Source organism: Astatotilapia calliptera, chromosome 3 (genome assembly GCF_900246225.1).
Source record: "Astatotilapia calliptera chromosome 3, fAstCal1.2, whole genome shotgun sequence".
NCBI lineage: Eukaryota > Metazoa > Chordata > Actinopteri > Cichliformes > Cichlidae > Astatotilapia > Astatotilapia calliptera.
In genome coordinates, this window is record NC_039304.1 from 52,118,937 (window position 1) to 52,138,424 (window position 19,488).

General features: G+C 47.2%; 1 protein-coding gene across 1 annotated transcript; it reads left to right on the top strand.

Moving 5' to 3' along the window:
• Window positions 1-315: 315 nt before the first annotated feature.
• LOC113019652 (phosphatidylinositol 4,5-bisphosphate 3-kinase catalytic subunit alpha isoform) lies at window positions 316-18,904 on the top strand. Its single transcript, XM_026163425.1, has 28 exons — window positions 316-1,581; window positions 4,596-4,719; window positions 4,951-5,054; window positions 5,132-5,294; window positions 5,360-5,569; window positions 8,980-9,047; window positions 9,134-9,262; window positions 9,342-9,395; window positions 9,572-9,681; window positions 9,761-9,902; window positions 10,195-10,280; window positions 10,382-10,487; window positions 11,248-11,400; window positions 11,481-11,612; window positions 12,887-13,011; window positions 13,324-13,405; window positions 13,495-13,659; window positions 13,826-13,929; window positions 14,015-14,114; window positions 14,477-14,548; window positions 14,633-14,739; window positions 15,019-15,140; window positions 15,224-15,302; window positions 15,374-15,544; window positions 15,620-15,737; window positions 15,813-15,964; window positions 16,039-16,187; window positions 17,501-18,904. The coding sequence occupies exons 2-28, from the start codon at window positions 4,635-4,637 to the stop codon at window positions 17,623-17,625; spliced, it is 3,213 nt and encodes a 1,070-aa protein (XP_026019210.1). The 5' UTR covers window positions 316-1,581; window positions 4,596-4,634; the 3' UTR covers window positions 17,626-18,904.
• Window positions 18,905-19,488: the final 584 nt, after the last annotated feature.

Below are 19,488 nucleotides of genomic sequence, written 5' to 3' on the forward strand. Positions count from 1 at the left end.
CGAGTGTGTGTGTCTGTGTGTGCGAGTGTGTCTGTGTGCGAGTGTGTGTGTCTGTGTGTGCGAGTGTGTGTGTGTGTGTGTGTGTGTGTGTGTGTGTGTGTGTGTGTGTGTGTGTGTGCGAGTGTGTGTGTCTGTGTGCGAGTGTGTGTGTCTGTGTGTGTGTGTGTGTGTGTGTGTCTGTGTGCGAGTGTGTGTGTGTGTGTGTGTGTGTGTGTGTGTGTGTGTGTGTGTGTGTGTGTGTGTGTGTGTGTGTGTGTGTGTGTGTGTGTCTGTGTGCGAGTGTGTGTGTCTGTGTGTGTGTGTGTGTGTGTGTGTGTGTGTGTGTGTGTGTGTGTGTGTGTGTGTGTGTGTGTCTGTGTGTAGGTGTGGAGGACAGTGAGGATGATGGGTGGAGTCAGCAGCTCAGCTCCAGGCAGCAGAGGTGTTGTCAGAAACCGATGGACGAGTCAGAGCTGATGGTTTGAAACTCCTTCTTTGAGAGCCCCTCCCACCCCGAGGAGGTTACTTCCTGTTTAAAGGGAGTTTTTCCTCCCCACTGTCCCACCGTGTGAAGCACTCGGAGGCGACTGTTGTGATTTGTGCTGCAAAGTAATCGTCCAAGGTGTCCCGATGATGTGTTTCAGTGTGGCTGCTGAGGAAGGAGTTGCTTCATCAATTTGAACTGTAGCTCAGGATCAGCGGGCTCCGCCCTCACCATGGGTCAGGCTGGACCCACTGTGACCCCTGATCACTCACACACACAGACACACACACACACACACACACGCATCCTGTAACACAGTAACCCAGAATGTGCCTTACTGACCTCACCTGACGGTGTGGGCGTGGCCTAACGGTCGCACCTGGGACTGTTTGTATTAGTCGTCCAGATGCTGATGCTGATGATGAAGAGTAGAGTCTAATAAATTAATAAAGCCTTACAGACTGATGTTTGTGTGGTCCCTCTGTGTTTGCTGTCTCTCTGTGGGGTATGACGTCACACACAGTGCATGCTGGGATACTGGGTCAGGCTGACAGATGGAGAGAAAACAGCCAAATCAGAGAAAGGAGAATATCTAATCCTTAATCCAGCGAGCCCCTCCCCCTGCACACACACACACACAATCCTGGAAACAAACACAGGATTAGGATTAACTGATGATCTTTAAATCGGTCAAAATTTGAATGGACTTTGGTTCACAGCTTGCTCCTCTCCTCTAAAGCTGACCTTTGACCTGCAGCTCAGCAGTCAGCTCCTCCTCCCTGTGAAGCTGCTGGCCCTTTAAGAGAGGAAGAGCACAGGATGAGCCCCCCCCTCACACACACACACACACCCTCCTCCTCCTCAGCTGCACATTGTTCTGTGGCTCCGGGAGAAGCCACTTCCTCCTGCTGCTGCTGCTGCTGCTCAGCCCGCTGCAAACGGACAGACAGACAGTTTCAGTGCCTCCGACGGAGAGACGGCGTCTGTCTGTGTGTCCGACGGGATCAGCTGAGGGGGGCGGACACGCGAGCACAGACAAAGACTCGCAGACAGACGAACAGACTGGACGAATGGACTGACAGGATGCGGCACCGCTGGACCCTCGGGCTCGCCCCCAGGTAGGAACAAAGACTCTCCTCCTTTTTTCATGGATGCTCCTGCTCCTGTTGTCATGGTAACCATTTCCCAGTCTGAGGTCACGGAGAGGAGGAGGGTCGGTTTGTTACATCAGCCGGCGCTTCCTGTTTTTACCTGCGTGATGTCATCAGACGTCTGCGGGTCACGTGACTGTAGAGCTTTTGTTTGTTTCAGCTGCAGCTGAGATTTTCACAATAAACAAACAGTATAATCAGCTTCCTGCTGACAGAAGCCTCGTGATCGATGAACGTCCACACTTACATGATAAAGCATCCTGACTCATTTACAGCTTTTAATCTTTTTAGAACTTTATTGTGAAAATTCCTCAAACCTGTTTGTAAAATATAAAAAAATGTTTATTTTATTCTGAAATCAGACATCACTGTGGAACAACAACAGCAGAGTTCTTGTTCAGACTGTTAAAACCTGTTTACAGCTGTCTGAGGTTCTCTGTTTAGACCTGTGGTTGGGGTGGACGTAGCTCTCTCTGAGGTTCTCTGGGGTTCTCTGGGGTTCTCTGGGGTTCTCTGAGGTTCTCTGGGGTTCTCTGGGGTTCTCTGGGGTTCTCTGAGGTTCTCTGGGGTTCTCTGGGGTTCTCTGAGGTTCTCTGGGGTTCTCTGGGGTTCCCTCTGCATCTCTCTAAGTGCTGCTGGTTCTGTCAGAAATGCTCTCCTGTCCGTAAGATCACAGTCTGGGATGTGTGTGTGGACCTCCTCAGGTTGGTCGTTCAGAATCTTTGGCTGGTTTGTTTTTATCCTCAGTGATACTTTGACCTCTGACCTCTCAGCGCTTCATTCATTGTCGTGTTTCTGCCCACGGTGACCTATGGGATTCAAACCAGCAGCCCTGGTTCACAGGTCACTTCCTCTGCGTCTGGCTGGCCTCAAACAGCTGATCAGCTCCTCCATCTTCTCCTCTGCAGGAGTCTGTGACACAGACAGTGTGAGCTCCTCACAGCAGGAGCTGACCTCTGACCTCTGACCGCCTCGTCATGCTCTGAGACTCTGAGAGAAATAACTGCTGTTGCATTAAAGCAGCCGGTCAACAGGAAAACAACCCCAGGAAGTCTGCTTCCTCACACACACACACACACACCCCTGCTTTGTCCTGACTGTGTGTGTGTGTGTGTGTGTGTGTGTGTGTGCGTGCGTGCGTGTGTGTGTGTGTGCGTGTGCGTGTCCTATTTCCTTTGTTTGACGGCCTGGTTGGGAGAACAACAACAACAGCACATGAGGATGTCTGTGAAGGCTCTCGGTCACCCAGGGTGGCTCTTAAGTTAAATCATGGTTCTAGCTGCGCACTTGCATGAAGAGGCGGGGCCGGCAGCATCTGACCAATCTAAAAGGAGCGTTTCATGGATCACGTGACTCTCCTTTCACAGAGGTGTCACTGCTCCGCAGATGTTATCAGATGACGATTGAAGACGTCTAATCTGACAGTGAATAATCTGAGCGACCTCAAAGGGTGATTCTGTTCATCAGGACGTTTCAGTGGGAGAAACCTTTCATCATCATCATCATCAGCTGACTTCTTCAGTCTCAGCTGACTGCAGGTTACCTTTAAACAGGACGTTTGCACAATGACTGGAACCAGCCCACTGAAGGAGGTGGGAGGTCAGCTTGTGATCGTTAATCTGCAAACTGACCACAGCTATGAGAACCATTCACAGAGAGTTGATCACACACTGACCTCACAGCGTTGCAGGATGTACTTACGTGATGACTGAGCGTGATCGAGATATTTTAACAGGGTGCACCTCTAAGACAAGCTTTCTGTGTGATCAGCTGAGTCACCTTCTGGCTTCGGTCAACCTGCTGCTGGGCTCTGAACACCACACCCTGAGGTGAGAGGTGTCATGATGGTCTCGTACCACGTTACATCTGTCTCCACTTGCATCCCAGTCAGGGAAGCGTAGTTCGTAAGAGATTACAGGACGACCCCACTCTCAGCGTGGACCAAGTGTGCTTGAGCTGTGTCTTCAGTGTGTGTAGAGTCCATCGTGTCTTTGTGTCTCGCTCCCTCGTCCCTTTGTGTCTTAGTCATGTCACTGTGTTTCCTCTGTTCCTCTCCTTGTGTCTCATCCTTGACTCCCTGTTTGTCCATCTTGTGATGTGTCAAGCCTGTGTGTCTTAAGTCTGCCTCTCAGGGTTTCCTGTTTTATTTTGACAGTCTTGCGTCCCACGTTCAGCGCTGTGGTTTTTGCCTCCCCGTCTCATTTAGTCGAATTCGTTCCAGCTGTTTTTCCGTGTGTTTATTTTGCCTTTAGCCATAATAAACCTCTTGCTTTTGGTTGAACCCAGCCTCCTCTGTCTGCTGCACGATCTGCAGCCATAAAGCGTCTCGTTGTCTGCTTCACTGATAAACCGTCTCCCTGTTTTCAGCGAACATCAGATCACCTGTGCTCAGCTAACACACATTAGCCCTCCCACTTTACCTGTGGACCAATACAAACGCTCCGTCAGTGAAGCTGCTCTGTTCATTCAGCATCTGTTCACTTTAGCTGAGAATCATGTGACCCAGCAGCTGTAGCACCTGTTCTTTTCCAGGTGTTCTCATATGGGCGTGGCCTGTCATGTGACACTTTCATTATGATGTATGTAACATGTTACCATAGAAACTCATACAGATTTTTAGGAGGATGCTATTTCTTCTAACTGCAGCTGTTCATAGACAAACCGTCCTCTGAACATCGTTACGGCTCGTAGGAGGACACCTGTGTCTCTGACAAACCTCCTGTTATCAAAGAGGACAAACAAACCCAAACAAAGTACAAAGGCTGGGGAGCAAAGGAGAGGGGGCGGGGCTAAAGAGGAGGCCAAGACGTGATCAAAATTAGTCTCACTTTCTTGTTTTATCAAGTCTAGTTTCAGGTTACAGGACTCCGCCCACAGGTACGGGCCTCACCCAACAGCTGCACCTGTGGAATTGTTCCAGAGTGACCTCTGACCCCTGCTGTTTGCCCTGTGCTGAGCTGCAGCTCTCTCTCTTTTCACAGGTAGCCCAGCACTGAGGTGAGGTGTGACTGTTGGTTGCCATGGTGCCCAGGCCATCGTCAGGGGAACTATGGGGGCTCCACCTGATGCCCCCCCGGATCCTGGTGGACTGCTGCCTGCCTAACGGTACAGCCACGGGCGGATGTAAGCTTGGGTGTAGCTCTGTGACGTCATAATGTCGGACAACAGATGACATCATGACGTCACAGCTTTGTTTTTAAGGCTGAACACAAGCATCACTCGTACAAGCTTACCTTCGTCCTCTTTCAGCTCACCTGTAATATTTGTGTTTCTGTTGGATTGTATTTCCGTGGCGTTTCCATGGCGTTTTCATGCTGTTTCCATGACATTCCTCAGGTATGATGGTTAGCCTGGAGTGTCTGAGGGAAACTCCTCTCATCAGTATCAAGCAGCAGCTCTTCTCCGAGGCCAGGAAGTACCCCCTGTACCACCTGCTGCAGGTATACGCTCTTAACTTTGACCCCGCCCCTTCCTTCTATCTCAGTCCAACTATAAATTCCGGTCTCCGATTGGCCAGGAGGAGTCGTGCTACATCTTTGTGGGCGTGACCCAGGAGGCTGAGAGGGAGGAGTTTTACGATGAGACGAGGCGGCTGTGCGACCTGCGCCTGTTCCACCCCATCCTTAAGGTCATCGAGCCCCTCGGCAACCGTGAGGAGAAAATCCTGAACCGTGAGATCGGTAAGGGAACGCCCCATCACATGTAATCACACTATGACCTCATAGTCAGACTCCTCCCCCCACAGGTTTCGCCATCGGGATGCCGGTCTGCGAGTTTGAGATGATGAAGGACCCGGAGGTCCAGGACTTCCGCCGTTCCATACTGAGCGTGTGCAGAGAGGCCATGGAGGAACGGGAAGGAGGGGGGGCCCACAGCCAGGCGCTCTACGTTTACCCCCCCAACGTGGAGTCCAGTCCCCAGCTGCCCCAGCACATCTATAGCAAGCTGGACAAAGGTACTCCCACACCTGCTGGGCCCAGAACCACCCTGTACCTGTCTCTCCTGTGTGAGGTGCCGTGAGGGACATTATTACTGAAACACTGTCACTACTGAAAAACCTTTCAGTTGAACAGGAAGTTGTTTCAGTTGAACAGGAAGTTGTTTCTTGACAAGGAAACTGAAGGAAAAAGTGGTAGATTTCAAACAAACCACTGCACAGATGTCTACTCAGCAACCTGCCTAAGTGAAGCAGCTGCATTACTTAACACTATATTAGCCCCAGCATAAGTCACATTTAGAATAACAGACGGGCATTATCCTGGTTATTTATTTGGCATGTGTGCTTTTTGTCTTTTTTAGCAAAGACAATCTTAAAATCATCAATAAAACCAGGGAGAGAAGCTCAGCGCTCCTCCATGTAGCACAATGATGTTTACTCAAAAGTATGATGATGTGAATAATGTCTGAGACACCCAATGCAGATGATCCATGTAAAAAATTATGATGTAATTCAAATAGTGGCACATCATTAATATTTAGGGAAATTTTTTAAGTTGCACCAAACACATTGTGTGATAGGGCAAAAAAAAGATGTCCTAGGGTTTCATGGTCATCAGTTTCATAAAGAACACTGATCCACCTCAAAGCCAAAGCTCTTTATTAGAAATTCTGCCACAGGATTAAAGTGTGTTTCTGTAACTTTAGGTAGAATAGGCTATTTCATAATTTTCAGTACGCTTTATCCAGTGTATATGAAACAACTACATTAGAACCATGTAACCATTCTGTTGTAACTATGAAATATTTTGTCTTTGAAGAATCTACTAATTATACTCTTATTGCATTTTTATCAAACAGCTGACATTGCCCTGGCAATAAATTTGGGAGCACTGATGAGAAATTATTGTATATCATAAACTTTTAATCAAATGAAGCCGAGGCAGCGGGACCAGTGCACTGAATGTGTTATATTCTCTTTGAGTTTAGACAATATTTTTCTGAAAGGTCCGTGTAACTGAGAATGACACCGCTATCATCCACAAATCTGTCATGAATATAATCTTTTTGTTTAACCAGTCACTGTTGAAAATTGATTTTTGATTAAGTGTTATTACCCTATGATTCCATAAGGCTGAATTATGGGGAGAAGTTGTGGGTCGCTCATTTATTGTATCCCTTCACAAGCTGAGATCTTTCTATGTCATGGGTTTTTTTCCTCCACAAAAATTGGAAAATAACTGTGTTAATGTTTTTTCTCAAAGATATTTTTATTGATTTAAAGCAACAAAGAAAAACAGGTACACACAGAATTGTTCAACAACAGACAAGTTTCACAGTGACTGTTTGGACTGAAATATTAGAACACAGATTAATGACACACTCACATGTCTAGTAATTGCTTACACCAGTTTACCCCCTACCCATACCACTTAGAACCCCTATCCCTCAGGCCAGGTAGGAAAACAAATAAAACAAAAGAAAAAAACAAAACAAAGCAAGAAAAAAGAAAAAACAAACAACAGAAACAAAAAACCCAAACAACAAACAAACACACACAAAAATAAAAAATACAAAAAAACCATTGCAAATACAACACAAAAATAAGACAAACACACATGACTAGAAAAAAATAAATAAATAAAATAACAACATTTTTCTGTGTTAATGCTTTTAGAGGAGATATGTAGAGAGGGACAAGGATAAATCAATTTGGAGATGCCTCCAGCTTTAGATAGGATGTTTCTGCCAAAAATAGCGAGTCTCTGGTTAACCAGTGGCTGAGTGATGTCTTCATCTCCATGATACAGTTAGAAATATTAGTGTCTTTTCTGCTAATTGGGTTTTTTAGATATTATCAGCCCTATATATTTAACTTGAGGAGTCAGAGCTTGTATGAATCGGGTTCACATTTTTTGATACTGAGAGATAAACGAGCCCAGACCTCCCTCTCCACAGCCACCTGCTCCAGCTTATCCAGGGGAACACCAAGGCGTTCCCAGGCCAGCCGAGAGACATAGGCTACGTTCACGCTGCAGGTCTTGATGCTCAATTCCGATTTTTTGATCAATTCCAATTTTTTTGTCTGCTCGTTCACACTACAAATAAAATGCGACAGCAAACGCGCTCTAGTGTGAACGCTCAAAGCGCCGCATGCGCAAAAGAAGACGCCACAGACAACGCGCTCTGTTTAGACCCAGAGCAACAGTATTGTTTGATAGATGGCCCTTAATATAAAGACTTCGGACTTTACGTTTCCCAATTTTTGCTTTAAGTTATTTTGTTATTTACATAATAATGTAAATAACCTAATAATGATCCTTATTGCCGTTTTAGAGGAGCGCTGCTTCAAAGGATAGATTTCTGTCAGAATCTGCAGATTATACAGAACAAATAAAATGTTCACGTTTCTCCAACGTTGTCTTCCCAACAGTTTCACTGACATCTACACTGGAGGGCCAGGAAGCGTTCGCGATGTCTTCTCTGGCGCTGATAATTGGCGTCTGTCTTGTGTCAGTGACGTAAAAGACGGATTTAATGCGACATGACCGTCAAACAGCAGTCGCTTTCTAAAACATCGGATATGTATCGGATTCAGCACCACATACGACGGTGACCCAGATCGGATTTGATGCGCTTTCGCCTGCAGTGTGAACGTAGCCATAATCTCTCCAGCGTGTCCTGGGTCTGCCCCGGGGCCTCCTCCCGGTGGGACATGCCTGGAACACCTCACCCAGGAGGCATCCTTGTCAGATGCCCGAACCACCTCAGCTGCCTCCTTTCGATGTGGAGCAGCTGCTCTACTCTGAGCCCCTCCCGGATGGCAGAACTTCTCACCCTATCTCTAAGGGAGGGGCCAGCCACCCTTCGGAGGAAGCTCATTTCTGCCGCTTGTATCCGCGATCTCGTTCTTTCGGTCACTACCCACAGCTCGTGGCCATAGGTGAGGGTAGGGAGGAGAAGCTTTGGAGAAAATTTAGTTTTCTCTACCTCGCATTTATCTTTCAAAAAAATAGACTTATCATCTGTGAATTGACTTATTTTGAAGTCTTTATTAAAAATTGATATTCCTTGTATGTCATGTTAACAACTGAGTTGCCAATATAAAAAGCTTAGGGGAAACAGGACATGCTTGCCGAATTCCCTGTTGCACCTTGAATCCATTTAAAGAAGCTACAGTATTGTTAAGTAATGCATCTGCTTCACTTAGGCTACAAGCACAGCCGCCCCCACCCCCAGGTCCTGGACCAGTACCGGTCTGTGAGTCGTTTGGGTCGCAAGAGTCGAGGCTTTCAGGGTTTTTATCGTTTTTATATCGTTTATATTGTTAGCTCGGTTTCCCTGGGTCTTTTCCCGATGTTATGAATAAATCTGTTTTTTGGTAGCAGTACTGTATACCTGTCTGACTTGCTGTACCTGTCTGTGCAGGGCGCCTGATTGTGACCATCTGGGTGATCGTGTCTCCATCAAACTCCAAACAGAAGTACACCTTGAAGGTAAATCTGGACACTGAGCTGGTTCCTGAAACAATCAGAACAGGAAGTGAGGTAGTCACCAGGTGTGTGTGTGTGTGTGTGTGCAGGTTAGTCACGACAGTTTACCTGAGCAGCTGATCGCCGAGTCCATCAGGAAGAAAAGCCGATCGATGCACCTTTCACCTCAGCAGCTCCGCCTCTGCGTTCAGGAGTACCAGGGCCAGTACATCCTTAAGGTACGCCTGTCTGTCTGTGTCTACCTGTCTGGCCCCACACCTGTCGACTCACCTGTCTCCCTCCCTGTGTGCCTCTCAGGTGTGTGGCTGCGATGAGTACCTGCTGGAGAAGTTTCCTCTCAGTCAGTATAAGGTAACAGCTGATCCTGTGGCTTCACTGCACCTGTCACAGTTTGTCCTACACCTGACCTACCTGCTGCCCATAGTTCACATTAATGTCACGTACAGGACAGGTGAGACTGTCCAACGTGAGCTTAAAGTGTCATCCAGGATTAGGTGATCTTCAGTTCCTCACCTGTGTGTCTGCAGTACATCCGCTCCTGCATCATCGTGGGACGTCTTCCTCACCTGATGCTCGTGTCCAAAGACAGCCTCTACTCTCAGCTTCCCGCCTCAGGCTTCGTCACGCCTTCCTACAGGTATGGCCGTCACAGGTGTCACACCTGCAGGTATCACAGGACACAGGACAGGAGGTGACTTGAGCTGTGTGTGTTTCAGCCGTCGGACTCCTCAGCCGTCTCCCTGTCCAGGAGGAGGCGACGGTTCTCCTCCTCGCTCCTTGTGGGCCTTCAACACTCTGCTGAGAGTCCGGCTGCTCTGCGCCACGTACGTGAACGTGAACATCAGAGACATCGATAAGGTGAGTCGGTACTCGCTGCCTGGACCTGCCGCATCACATGTGGGGTCTAACAGGTGTTATCATGATCAAGCATCAGCCCTGACTCCAGTAATTATTACGTGCTTTGAGAAGCTTTAATGTTCAAAGAAGGACTCACAGGGTCGTAGCAGGAGGAGACCCAGGACTCTGCAGAGGTTCTGAGCACTGGAGAGAGGGCCGGTTCACTGGACTGGATTAGATGTCTGGATGTTTGGGTGGATGGTTGGATCAGTCCCACCAAAACATCAGATAGGATTTTGTTGTGTGTGTGTAGATCTATGTGAGGACAGGGATCTATCACGGAGGAGAGCCGCTCTGTGACAACGTCAACACCCAGAGAGTGCCCTGCTCCAACCCCAGGTACGACACACCCAAACACACACGTTAAAACATCGGCCCCCCTCCTGTCGCTCCTTTTACCTGCCTGTCTGTTCAGCTAACTCTTACCTGTCTGTCTTCAGGTGGAATGAGTGGCTGACCTATGACATCTACCTGGCTGACCTCCCTCGTTCAGCCAGACTCTGCCTGTCTATCTGCTCTGTGAAGGGAAGGAAAGGAGCTAAGGAGGTAGGAAAGAAGGGAGTACAAGTGATCTGTGTAGTAAGACTGCTGGTTGAACCTGTCCCAGGTCGTTTCTCAGTACTCAAGTACGCAAGTCCGCACTCGTCCCACTCGTGCTTCTGAAGTTCCCACGGTAATCTGGAGTTCCTGAGAACTGGAGGACATGGCGATCGTTCTAATGTTGGAACGGGCGTGTACTTGATGACATCACAGCTCAGCTCCATTGTTTCCATTGTCACCACCCTTTAATTTAACTGTGATTGATATGCGCAATGGAAATTACACATGACATAAAAAACTGCACAAAGTAATAGATTTCTTTAAGGAAAAAATCTTTTTAAAGTATTTTGCAAAATGCCCTTTTACATACCATCTGCTTCACAGTCAGATGTGAACAGCTAAAAACTGTACACACGTATGCACAGTTCATGCCTCTTATTCAATAGAAACAAAGAGGTTAGAAAGCTTTTATTTTATTTTAGTAGATACTAAAACCTACCACAGACAGCTGCTGGGGTTTGGAAGAGAACTGAACTAATACTCCAAATATAATCAGATCATTGTTGGAGCAGCCGTCAGGATCTCCTCGTATCAACATGCTGTTTTTGTTTCCTCCTGGATTTAATTATTTTTATTGTTAGATTCAATTCAGAGTCAGCTGTTTAAATAAGAACAGCACATTTTACATCAGGTGAAATGACCATCGATGCATGCTCGATAGAAGGGGAGGAGCCAGGACACATCCTCTGTCTCACCTGTCTCACAGGAGCACTGCCCTCTGGCCTGGGGGAATGTAAACCTGTTTGACTACAAGGACATCCTGGTCTGTGGTAAGGTGGCTCTCAGCCTGTGGCCTGTTCCCCATGGCCTAGAGGACCTGCTCAACCCCATTGGAGCCGCGGGTTCAAATCCCAACAAGGTACCCAACAAGTTCTCTCAGACAGTAGAAATTTGTCTGATCCTGAAGTAAGTATTTAATGATGGTGTTGTGGTCTGCAGGAGACCCCCTGCGTGGAGCTGGAGTTCTCCTGGTTCAATCAGATCGTTGTTTTTCCTGACGAGCAGCAGATTGAAGAGCACGCCAACTGGACCATCAGCAGAGAACTGGGCTACAACTACTGCCACGGCCTGGTAACTACAACATTAAAAACTCCCTCTCTGCCCCCTGAGGTTTGGTGTGTGTGTGAAATCCTCAGACCACGTCCTCTACAGAGGTCCTCTACAAAGATCCTCTACCAGAGGTCCTCTACCAGAGGTCCTCTACCAGAGGTCATCTACAGAGGTCTTCTACCAGAGGTCTTCTACCAGAGGTCCTCTACCAGAGGTCTTCTACCAGAGGTCTTCTACCAGAGGTCTTCTACCAGAGGTCCTCTACAGAGGTCCTCTACAAAGATCCTCTAAAGAGGTCCACTTCCAGAGGTAGTCCTCTACCAAAGATCCTCTACAAAGATCCTTTACAGAGGTCCTCTACAAAGATCCTCTACAAAGATCCTCTACAGAGGTCCTCTACCAGAGGTCTTCTACCAGAGGTCTTCTACCAGAGGTCCTCTACAGAGGTCCTCTACAGAGGTCCTCTACAAAGATCCTCTAAAGAGGTCCACTTCCAGAGGTAGTCCTCTACCAGAGGTCCTCTACAAAGATCCTCTAAAAAGGTCCACTACCAGAGGTAGTCCTCTACAGAGGTCCTCTACAAAGATCCTCTACAGAGGTCCTCTACAAAGATCCTCTACAAAGATCCTTTACAGAGGTCCTCTACCAGAGGTCCTCTACAAAGATCCTCTACAGAGGTCCTCTACAAAGATCCTCTACAGAGGTCCTCTACCAGAGGTCCTCTACAAAGATCCTCTACAGAGGTCCTCTACCAGAGGTCCTCTACAAAGATCCTCTACCAGAGGTCCTCTACAGAGGTCCTCTACAGAGGTCCTCTACAAAGATCCTCTAAAGAGGTCCACTACCAGAGGTGGTCCTCTACAAAGATCCTCTACAGAGGTCCTCTACCAGAGGTGGTCCTCTACAAAGATCCTCTACAGAGGTCTTCTACCAAAGATCCTCTACCAGAGGTCCACTATCTATCGGTAGTGGTTTCCTGTGTGCTCTCCTTCCATTAACAGTGCTCTTCTTCAGGGTCTTCCTCAAAGTGAACACAGTTGCTTTCCAGCTGTTCTCCAGCTGTTTTGCCTTTGGCTTCTTTTTTGCCTCTTTGGGAATTGTGGTGTAATCTTTATAGGTTTCATCTCGACCGAAGAGCAGCAGCAGTCCTGTGCAGTTTGTGTTTCTGATGTTGTTGTGTGTTTTAGTTTGTCAGTGTTTACCTGTGACTCAGATCCAAATACAGAAGACTCAGCGATTGCCTCAGACTACCTGTCTCTCACCCGTCTCTCACCCGTCTCTCACCTCTCCCTCAGAGCAGCCGTTTGGCCTGTGACAGCAGTGTTTCGTCAGGTGATGCCGAGCAGCTTCGCTCTCTCTGCTCCAGAGATCCGCTGTACGAGCTCTCGGAGCAGGAGAAGGACTTCCTCTGGAGACACAGGTGAGAATGAATGTAATGGAGTGAACACCCTGCAGGTGTATTTTTGGAGGCATGTCCTCTGAACGCTGTGACGTTCTGAACCCACAGTTAAACCTCCGATCCAGGTATATTTGAACAGGTTTAAATAGTCCCAGATTTACCTAACGTGATCTTTGACACAGAAACTTTCTGGACCTTTCTGTCTGTCTGATTTTAGATGTCTGGCAGCTTCACGTGACTCTCTCTGTTTGTGCATGTTGCTGTCCACCGGCCTTGTCTACCTGTCTCTCCCCATTTGTCTACCTGTGTCTCTGCCTGTCTGTATCTCTGCAGACATTACTGTGTAAACATCCCAGAGTCTCTCCCTAAGCTGCTTCTTTCTGTCAAATGGAACTCCAGAGACGAAGTTTCTCAGGTACCGAACTTCCCATCACAGTCAGGGAAAAATGCTTGAAACCCTCACTTTGACTCACCTGTCTCTCTGTCACCTGTCCCCTCCCTCAGATGTACTGTCTGTTGAAGGAGTGGCCTCTGATGGAGCCCGAGTCGGCTCTCGAGTTGTTGGACTGTAACTTTCCCGACCCAATGGTCCGAGAGTTTGCGCTGCGCTGCCTCGTGCAGGGCCTGACGGATGACAAGCTGTCGCAGTACCTGTTGCAACTTGTACAGGTGCGTGTGGTAATGGTAAATGGTAAAGGGTCTGCACACCTGCTGCTGTGTGCCTCACACAGTCCTCTGCAGCACACTGCAGACACACCTGGACTCCTCACCTGTCTGTGTACTGTCACATACATACACTTATCTTTCGTCTTTTGTCTCATGGTCTTTTCTGCAGGTGTTGAAGTATGAGATGTACCTGGACAATCCTCTGGCCCGTTTCCTGATAAAGAAAGCTCTGACCAATCAGAGGATAGGGCACTTCTTCTTCTGGCACCTGAAGTGAGTGCAAATGTCCTGGTGTTTACCTGAGGGATCTAACACGTCTGTTTGGTCATTTTTAATCTAACAGGAAGTGTTCTCACAGGTCAGAGATGCACAACAAGACGGTTTCCCGACGCTTCGGTCTGCTGCTGGAAGCTTTCTGCAGAGCCTGCGGGATGTACCTGAAGCACCTGAACAGACAGGTGAGCCCTGACACACCTGGTCTTCTGAGTCCAGTTCAACATGAGCTCCTTATCTAGTTTTTCTTAACCTAAGACCATCACCACACAACAAAAGTGTGTCTCAGCCCAGGATTTATCAGTCTACCTGTGAGATAGTTCACAGGAACCAGGAAGCCTTGGAAGACCAATCAGAAGCATGGACACATACTCACAGGAAGTATCATGCTGGAAAAATATTAGGTGGTTAAACACAGAATAGAGCGTGAAAATAACACAGAGCAGCAGAGTGAAACAGCAGTGTCAGTGATTAACGAAGCTTCTCTCACCTGGTCGTTTGTATAACTGAGCTACTAACACACCTGTATGTGCGTGTGTGTGTGCAGGTAGAGGCCATGGATAAACTGGTGAATCTGACCGACACACTGAAGCAGGAGAAGAAGGACGAGACTCAGAAAGTATGAAAACAAACAAAGCAACTTAAATCTGACTTGTGATTGGCTGACGGTGACGTGTGTTTCTGTACTGCGATTGGTTGTCAGACTCAGATGAAGTTTCTGGTTGAGCACATGTCTCGTCCAGATTACATGGAAGCTCTGCAGGGATTCGTCTCTCCACTGAATCCAGTTCACCAGCTGGGAAATCTCAGGTAGGCATAACTGGTTAAATAACTGCATGACTTCCTACCTGACCGATCATTGCATGACCAGATCTTTTAGTGTGTGTGACTATGACTAAGATCAGTGTGGATATTTATAGCTCTTGGTAGTGAAATGTGGGGTTTTCTAAATATAAAAGTGATTCATCTGCATATTGACCGACTTTAAGTGTTTTATTCTTTAAAGAGCTTCCTGACTGCATCAGCGTGTTTTCAGGCTTGAAAAACAACAAAGTAAAACAATGTTTAAAAAGTGTCGTGTGCTTTTAGGCTGGAGGAGTGTAGGATCATGTCCTCGGCAAAGCGCCCCCTGTGGCTGAACTGGGAAAACCCTGACATCATGTCCGAGCTTCTCTTCACCAACAACGAGATCATCTTCAAGAACGGAGATGGTAACGAGTTTGGCGCTAACTGTATTACTGCTGTTTACAGCTGTGCCAGGGCACTGTGGGTAACGTAGTGTGTTCTGTTACAGACCTGCGTCAGGATATGCTAACGTTGCAGATTATTAAAATCATGGAGAACATCTGGCAGAACCAGGGTCTGGACCTGCGGTGAGAGCCCGTGACATTAGCTGTGACATCACACCGACACCTGGCTAACGGAGCGTGTGTTTGTGTATTAGCATGTTGCCCTATGGATGCCTCTCCATCGGTGACTGCGTGGGTCTGATCGAGGTTGTGAAGAACAGCTTCACCATCATGCAGATTCAGTGCAAGGGAGGCCTGAAGGGGGCGCTGCAGTTCAACTCCAACACGCTGCATCACTGGATCAAAGACAAGAACCGCGGCGAAGCGTGAGCACACCCCTCTGCACACCTGTTTGCATGAACACCTGTCTGCCCTCTGCTCACTTCCTGTCTGTCCCACAGGTACGATCGGGCCATCGACCTGTTCACGCGCTCATGTGCTGGTTACTGCGTTGCCACGTTCATCCTGGGAATCGGAGACCGCCACAACTCCAACATTATGGTGAAAGAGAATGGACAGGTGAGCCTCTGACCCCACGCCCTGACAGCTCTTCCTGGGACTGCAGCCGCCTAACTCTTTGTCTGCCTCCTCCAGCTGTTCCACATTGACTTTGGTCACTTCCTGGATCACAAGAAGAAGAAATTTGGCTACAAGAGGGAGCGTGTACCCTTTGTCCTTACTCAGGACTTCCTCATCGTCATTAGTAAAGGCATCCAGGAGTCCACCAAGACCAAGGAGTTCGAGAGGTGCCCTGTCCCTCCTCTTTGCACCTCCTCCTGTCTCCCTCTGAGCCCGCCTCACTCTTTGTCTACCTGTTTAGGTTCCAGGAGATGTGCTACAAAGCATACCTCGCCATCCGTCAGCACGCCAGCCTCTTCATCAATCTCTTCTCCCTTATGCTGGGTTGCGGGATGCCTGAACTGCAGAGCTTTGATGACATTGCCTACCTGAGGAAAACCCTGGCCCTGGGTAAGACTGGAGTGACGGACGGGCAGGAGACAGGTGGTATTATGATGCTGTAGATGTCTAGAACTCCACCAATCCATGGTGGCAGCAGAGTGCCTGTTCTAAGCAACCATCTCCTGTCCATCACAGGGACTCAGTTCAGTACTTGGAACTGTCTGTAACCCGTCTGTCTCTAAGCCATCTGTCATAGACCGGCCTGTCTAAGATCAAATCCCAATTCATGGGTTGGATCCTCCTGAGGACCCGGCCTTCGCGGTCTACGTGGGCCGGGTCCTCAGAAGGTCGGGTAGGCCGGAAGTAAACGGCTGTGGAATTGAACGGTCTAGCCTTCAGATTAGCATCACCGCTGTCTTGGTGGAGTTTAATAAACTCGGCGTAAATTCTCGACCATCTCACACTTCTGTTTAATCAGTTTTCTGTTTGACGTTTATTCAGCTGTGTGAAAACCACCCAGGGTATTAATAAAGTGTTATTTTATCTAATCTAATCTAATAACTTTAATCTCAGCCAAACCGATTGACTCACGAACAAATAAAACACTGAAAAAGCCCAACAATAACATTTTTAGGTTGTCTAAATGACTCTTATATTACATTTAACCTGAGTAGCGAAAGTCCGCGGTGATCTGAAAATGATGTGCCGGGAGTTGTGTCGTTCTCGGCGGCTTCAGTGACCCTCGAGCTCTCAGCTAGCTATCGAGCTGGTGGGTAACAGACGTCTCCAAAAACGTCGAAGCACTTTTGCAAATATGCGATATCTTGATAAACTGAGCAGATATTAGAAGTTTACACGCCCACATTCTCGCCTGAAAATATGTTAAAAGTTTATTTTTTGGGGGGTCCTTTGTCCCTCTTTGGGGGGGGGAAACTCCCACTAGGTTTAAATCTGGGACTCTCCACCATTTGACCCTAGAACTGAAGAAGCTTCTCAAATGAGAGGTGAAACATCTTCAAGCAACTTAAACAAGTCCAGACGCTTTTCTTTCCAAGCTCCTTAGATTAATACCAGTAATTTTAAAACTTAGTAGCTGCCGCCATTGCCGGAAACTGGAGTTTGGCTGGGCCGCGCTATGATTTTTGGGATATGGTGGGCCACTAAGGACACACCTGACCCATCCTTCAAATTCGGGTAAAAGGAGGCCACACTTGTCGGCTGCATTCGGAGGAGTCCACGAATTTGGACAGCCTTCGGCGCGTCGCTGTGACGTAATCGGTCTACAAATGCGTCCTCAGGAGGATGCAGCCCATGAATTTGGACACGACCTGTAAGTCTTTTCTTTAACCAGTCTGTCTCTAACCCATTTGTCTGTCATTCAGAGAAGAGCCAGCAGGAGGCACTGGAGTACTTCACCAAGCAGATGAACGACGCTCACCACGGCGGCTGGAGCACGAAGATGGACTGGATCTTTCACACCATAAGACACATGCCCAATGAGCACTGACACACACCTACCCACACTGGTGTGTTTGTTTACTGCACTACTGTGATGATTATGATACTAATGATGATGATGATGATGATGACAGACTCGTCATCTGATGTCATAGATTTTCTTTAGAGGTTTTTTGTCCTTGTGTCTTTTGGACGGTTGTCATAGAAATATGAATCTCAGGGTCAAAGGTCAGAGGGGTTTTGATGATGCCAAAGGCAGGCTGGGAAAAAATGACGATGCTGATGATGAAGGTGACGTCACAAAAGTCTTCCAATCGGTGCTACTGTTAGCTTGTTAGCTGCTGTACTTTTCAAAAACAGTCAAACTTTATTGAGTGAAATTTTATTGACAAGCAGCTGTAACTTCATAAAATGTTATTTTTGAGTGACATAACTTTATTGAAACCAGCAAAGTGAACACTGTGGTCACTGTGAGAGCAATAAAACTTCCAATAACCAATCAATATTTAGATTATGACAATCAGTTCTGACCAGTAGGAAGGCAGAGCTGACCAGCTGTGGGCGGAGTCATTGTGATGATGCAGTCTAGAGACTTAAGATACCTTCAGAGTTTATTGGAAGTATCTTTTGGAGTATTTTGTTGATTTGAACCCACTTAAACAGATTTTTACGATCAGCATATCATCCTCGTTAATCAGGGATCAAAGTACTCGACAATCTGAACCAATCAGCTGCTGCCGTTAGCCCTTAGCTAGTCTACTTAGCATTGTTAGCTGTTGGCTCATGAGTCATGCTGAGATAGTTAGCATTAGCCTGTTAGCTATTAGATAGCTGAGTTGTTGCACTGGATAAAGGAACTGTGGGTAGGTTTAGTTACCATAGTGAAAACCCCGTCCCTCTAATCTCATTGGCTGCCAGTTCCTAGGGCGGGGCTACATTCAAATAGTTTTATGTGAAGGTTTTTTCCTGTTCAGGTGAGAGATCAAAGCCCCGCCCCCTGCTGCATGCTAATCATTCATTGCTGACATCATCGACTGTGATGGTTACTATAGTGACTGATAACACACGGGGAGATGTGATGTGTTTGTTTCCATGTGATCAGTATTGATTGTTTTCTGATGTATTAATGATTTTTAACTAATTGGTTTCTTCATGTATTGATTTGTGATGTTATTGATTCTTCTTGACCCTCTGACATAGGAGAGCAGGTCACCTGAAGGGCGGAGCCTGATGTTATAACACCATGCCCAGGTGTTAAAGCACTTATTGATCAGTGTTATTATGGATTATTGTTGTTTTGTTGTTTCAAAATAAAAGTTTAACTGGTGTGTGTGTGTGTGTGTGTGTGTGTATGTGTGTGTGTGCTTTACTCACCTGAGACATGTTCAGTTCCTCTGACGTCCAGCAGGTGCTGCTGTGACCTTTGAGTCCTAACTGCTCTTTTTTTAAAATGAAATAAATAAAACTAAAATAATAAGATATTTCACCGTATTTCAAGGAAAATAAATGCAAATAACTCTGGGTATTAATCAATCCATGATATATGACATCTTTTTTTTCCAAGCTCCTTAGACAGCATTTGACACTGTTGACCACACAATCCTATTAAATTAGGGGTCCCCAATCCCAGTCCATGAGGGCCGGTGTCCCTGCAGGTTTAAGATGTGTCCTTGATCCATCACAGCTGATTTAAATAGATAAATAACTGTCTTGTCTCCAGAGGCCTGGTAATGAACTAATCATGTGATTCAGGTGTGTTGACCCAAGGTGAGATCTAAAACCTGCAGGGACACCGGCCCTCGTGGACTGGGATTGGGGACCCCTGTATTAAACCATCTAAAGACATGTGTTGGGTTTGCACTTGTACAAACGTATATATGTATTTTATGTTCACATATGTGTGCTTGTGTGT

Excerpts from the sequence above, each read along its gene's own strand:
- LOC113019652 (XM_026163425.1), top strand. The coding sequence starts at position 4,635 with ATGGTGCCCAGGCCATCGTCAGGGGAACTATGGGGGCTCCACCTGATG. Across the intron at positions 5,570-8,979 it reads CTATAGCAAGCTGGACAAAG|GGCGCCTGATTGTGACCATC; the intron begins GTACTCCCACAC and ends CTGTCTGTGCAG. Across the intron at positions 11,401-11,480 it reads CGGGTTCAAATCCCAACAAG|GAGACCCCCTGCGTGGAGCT; the intron begins GTACCCAACAAG and ends TGTGGTCTGCAG.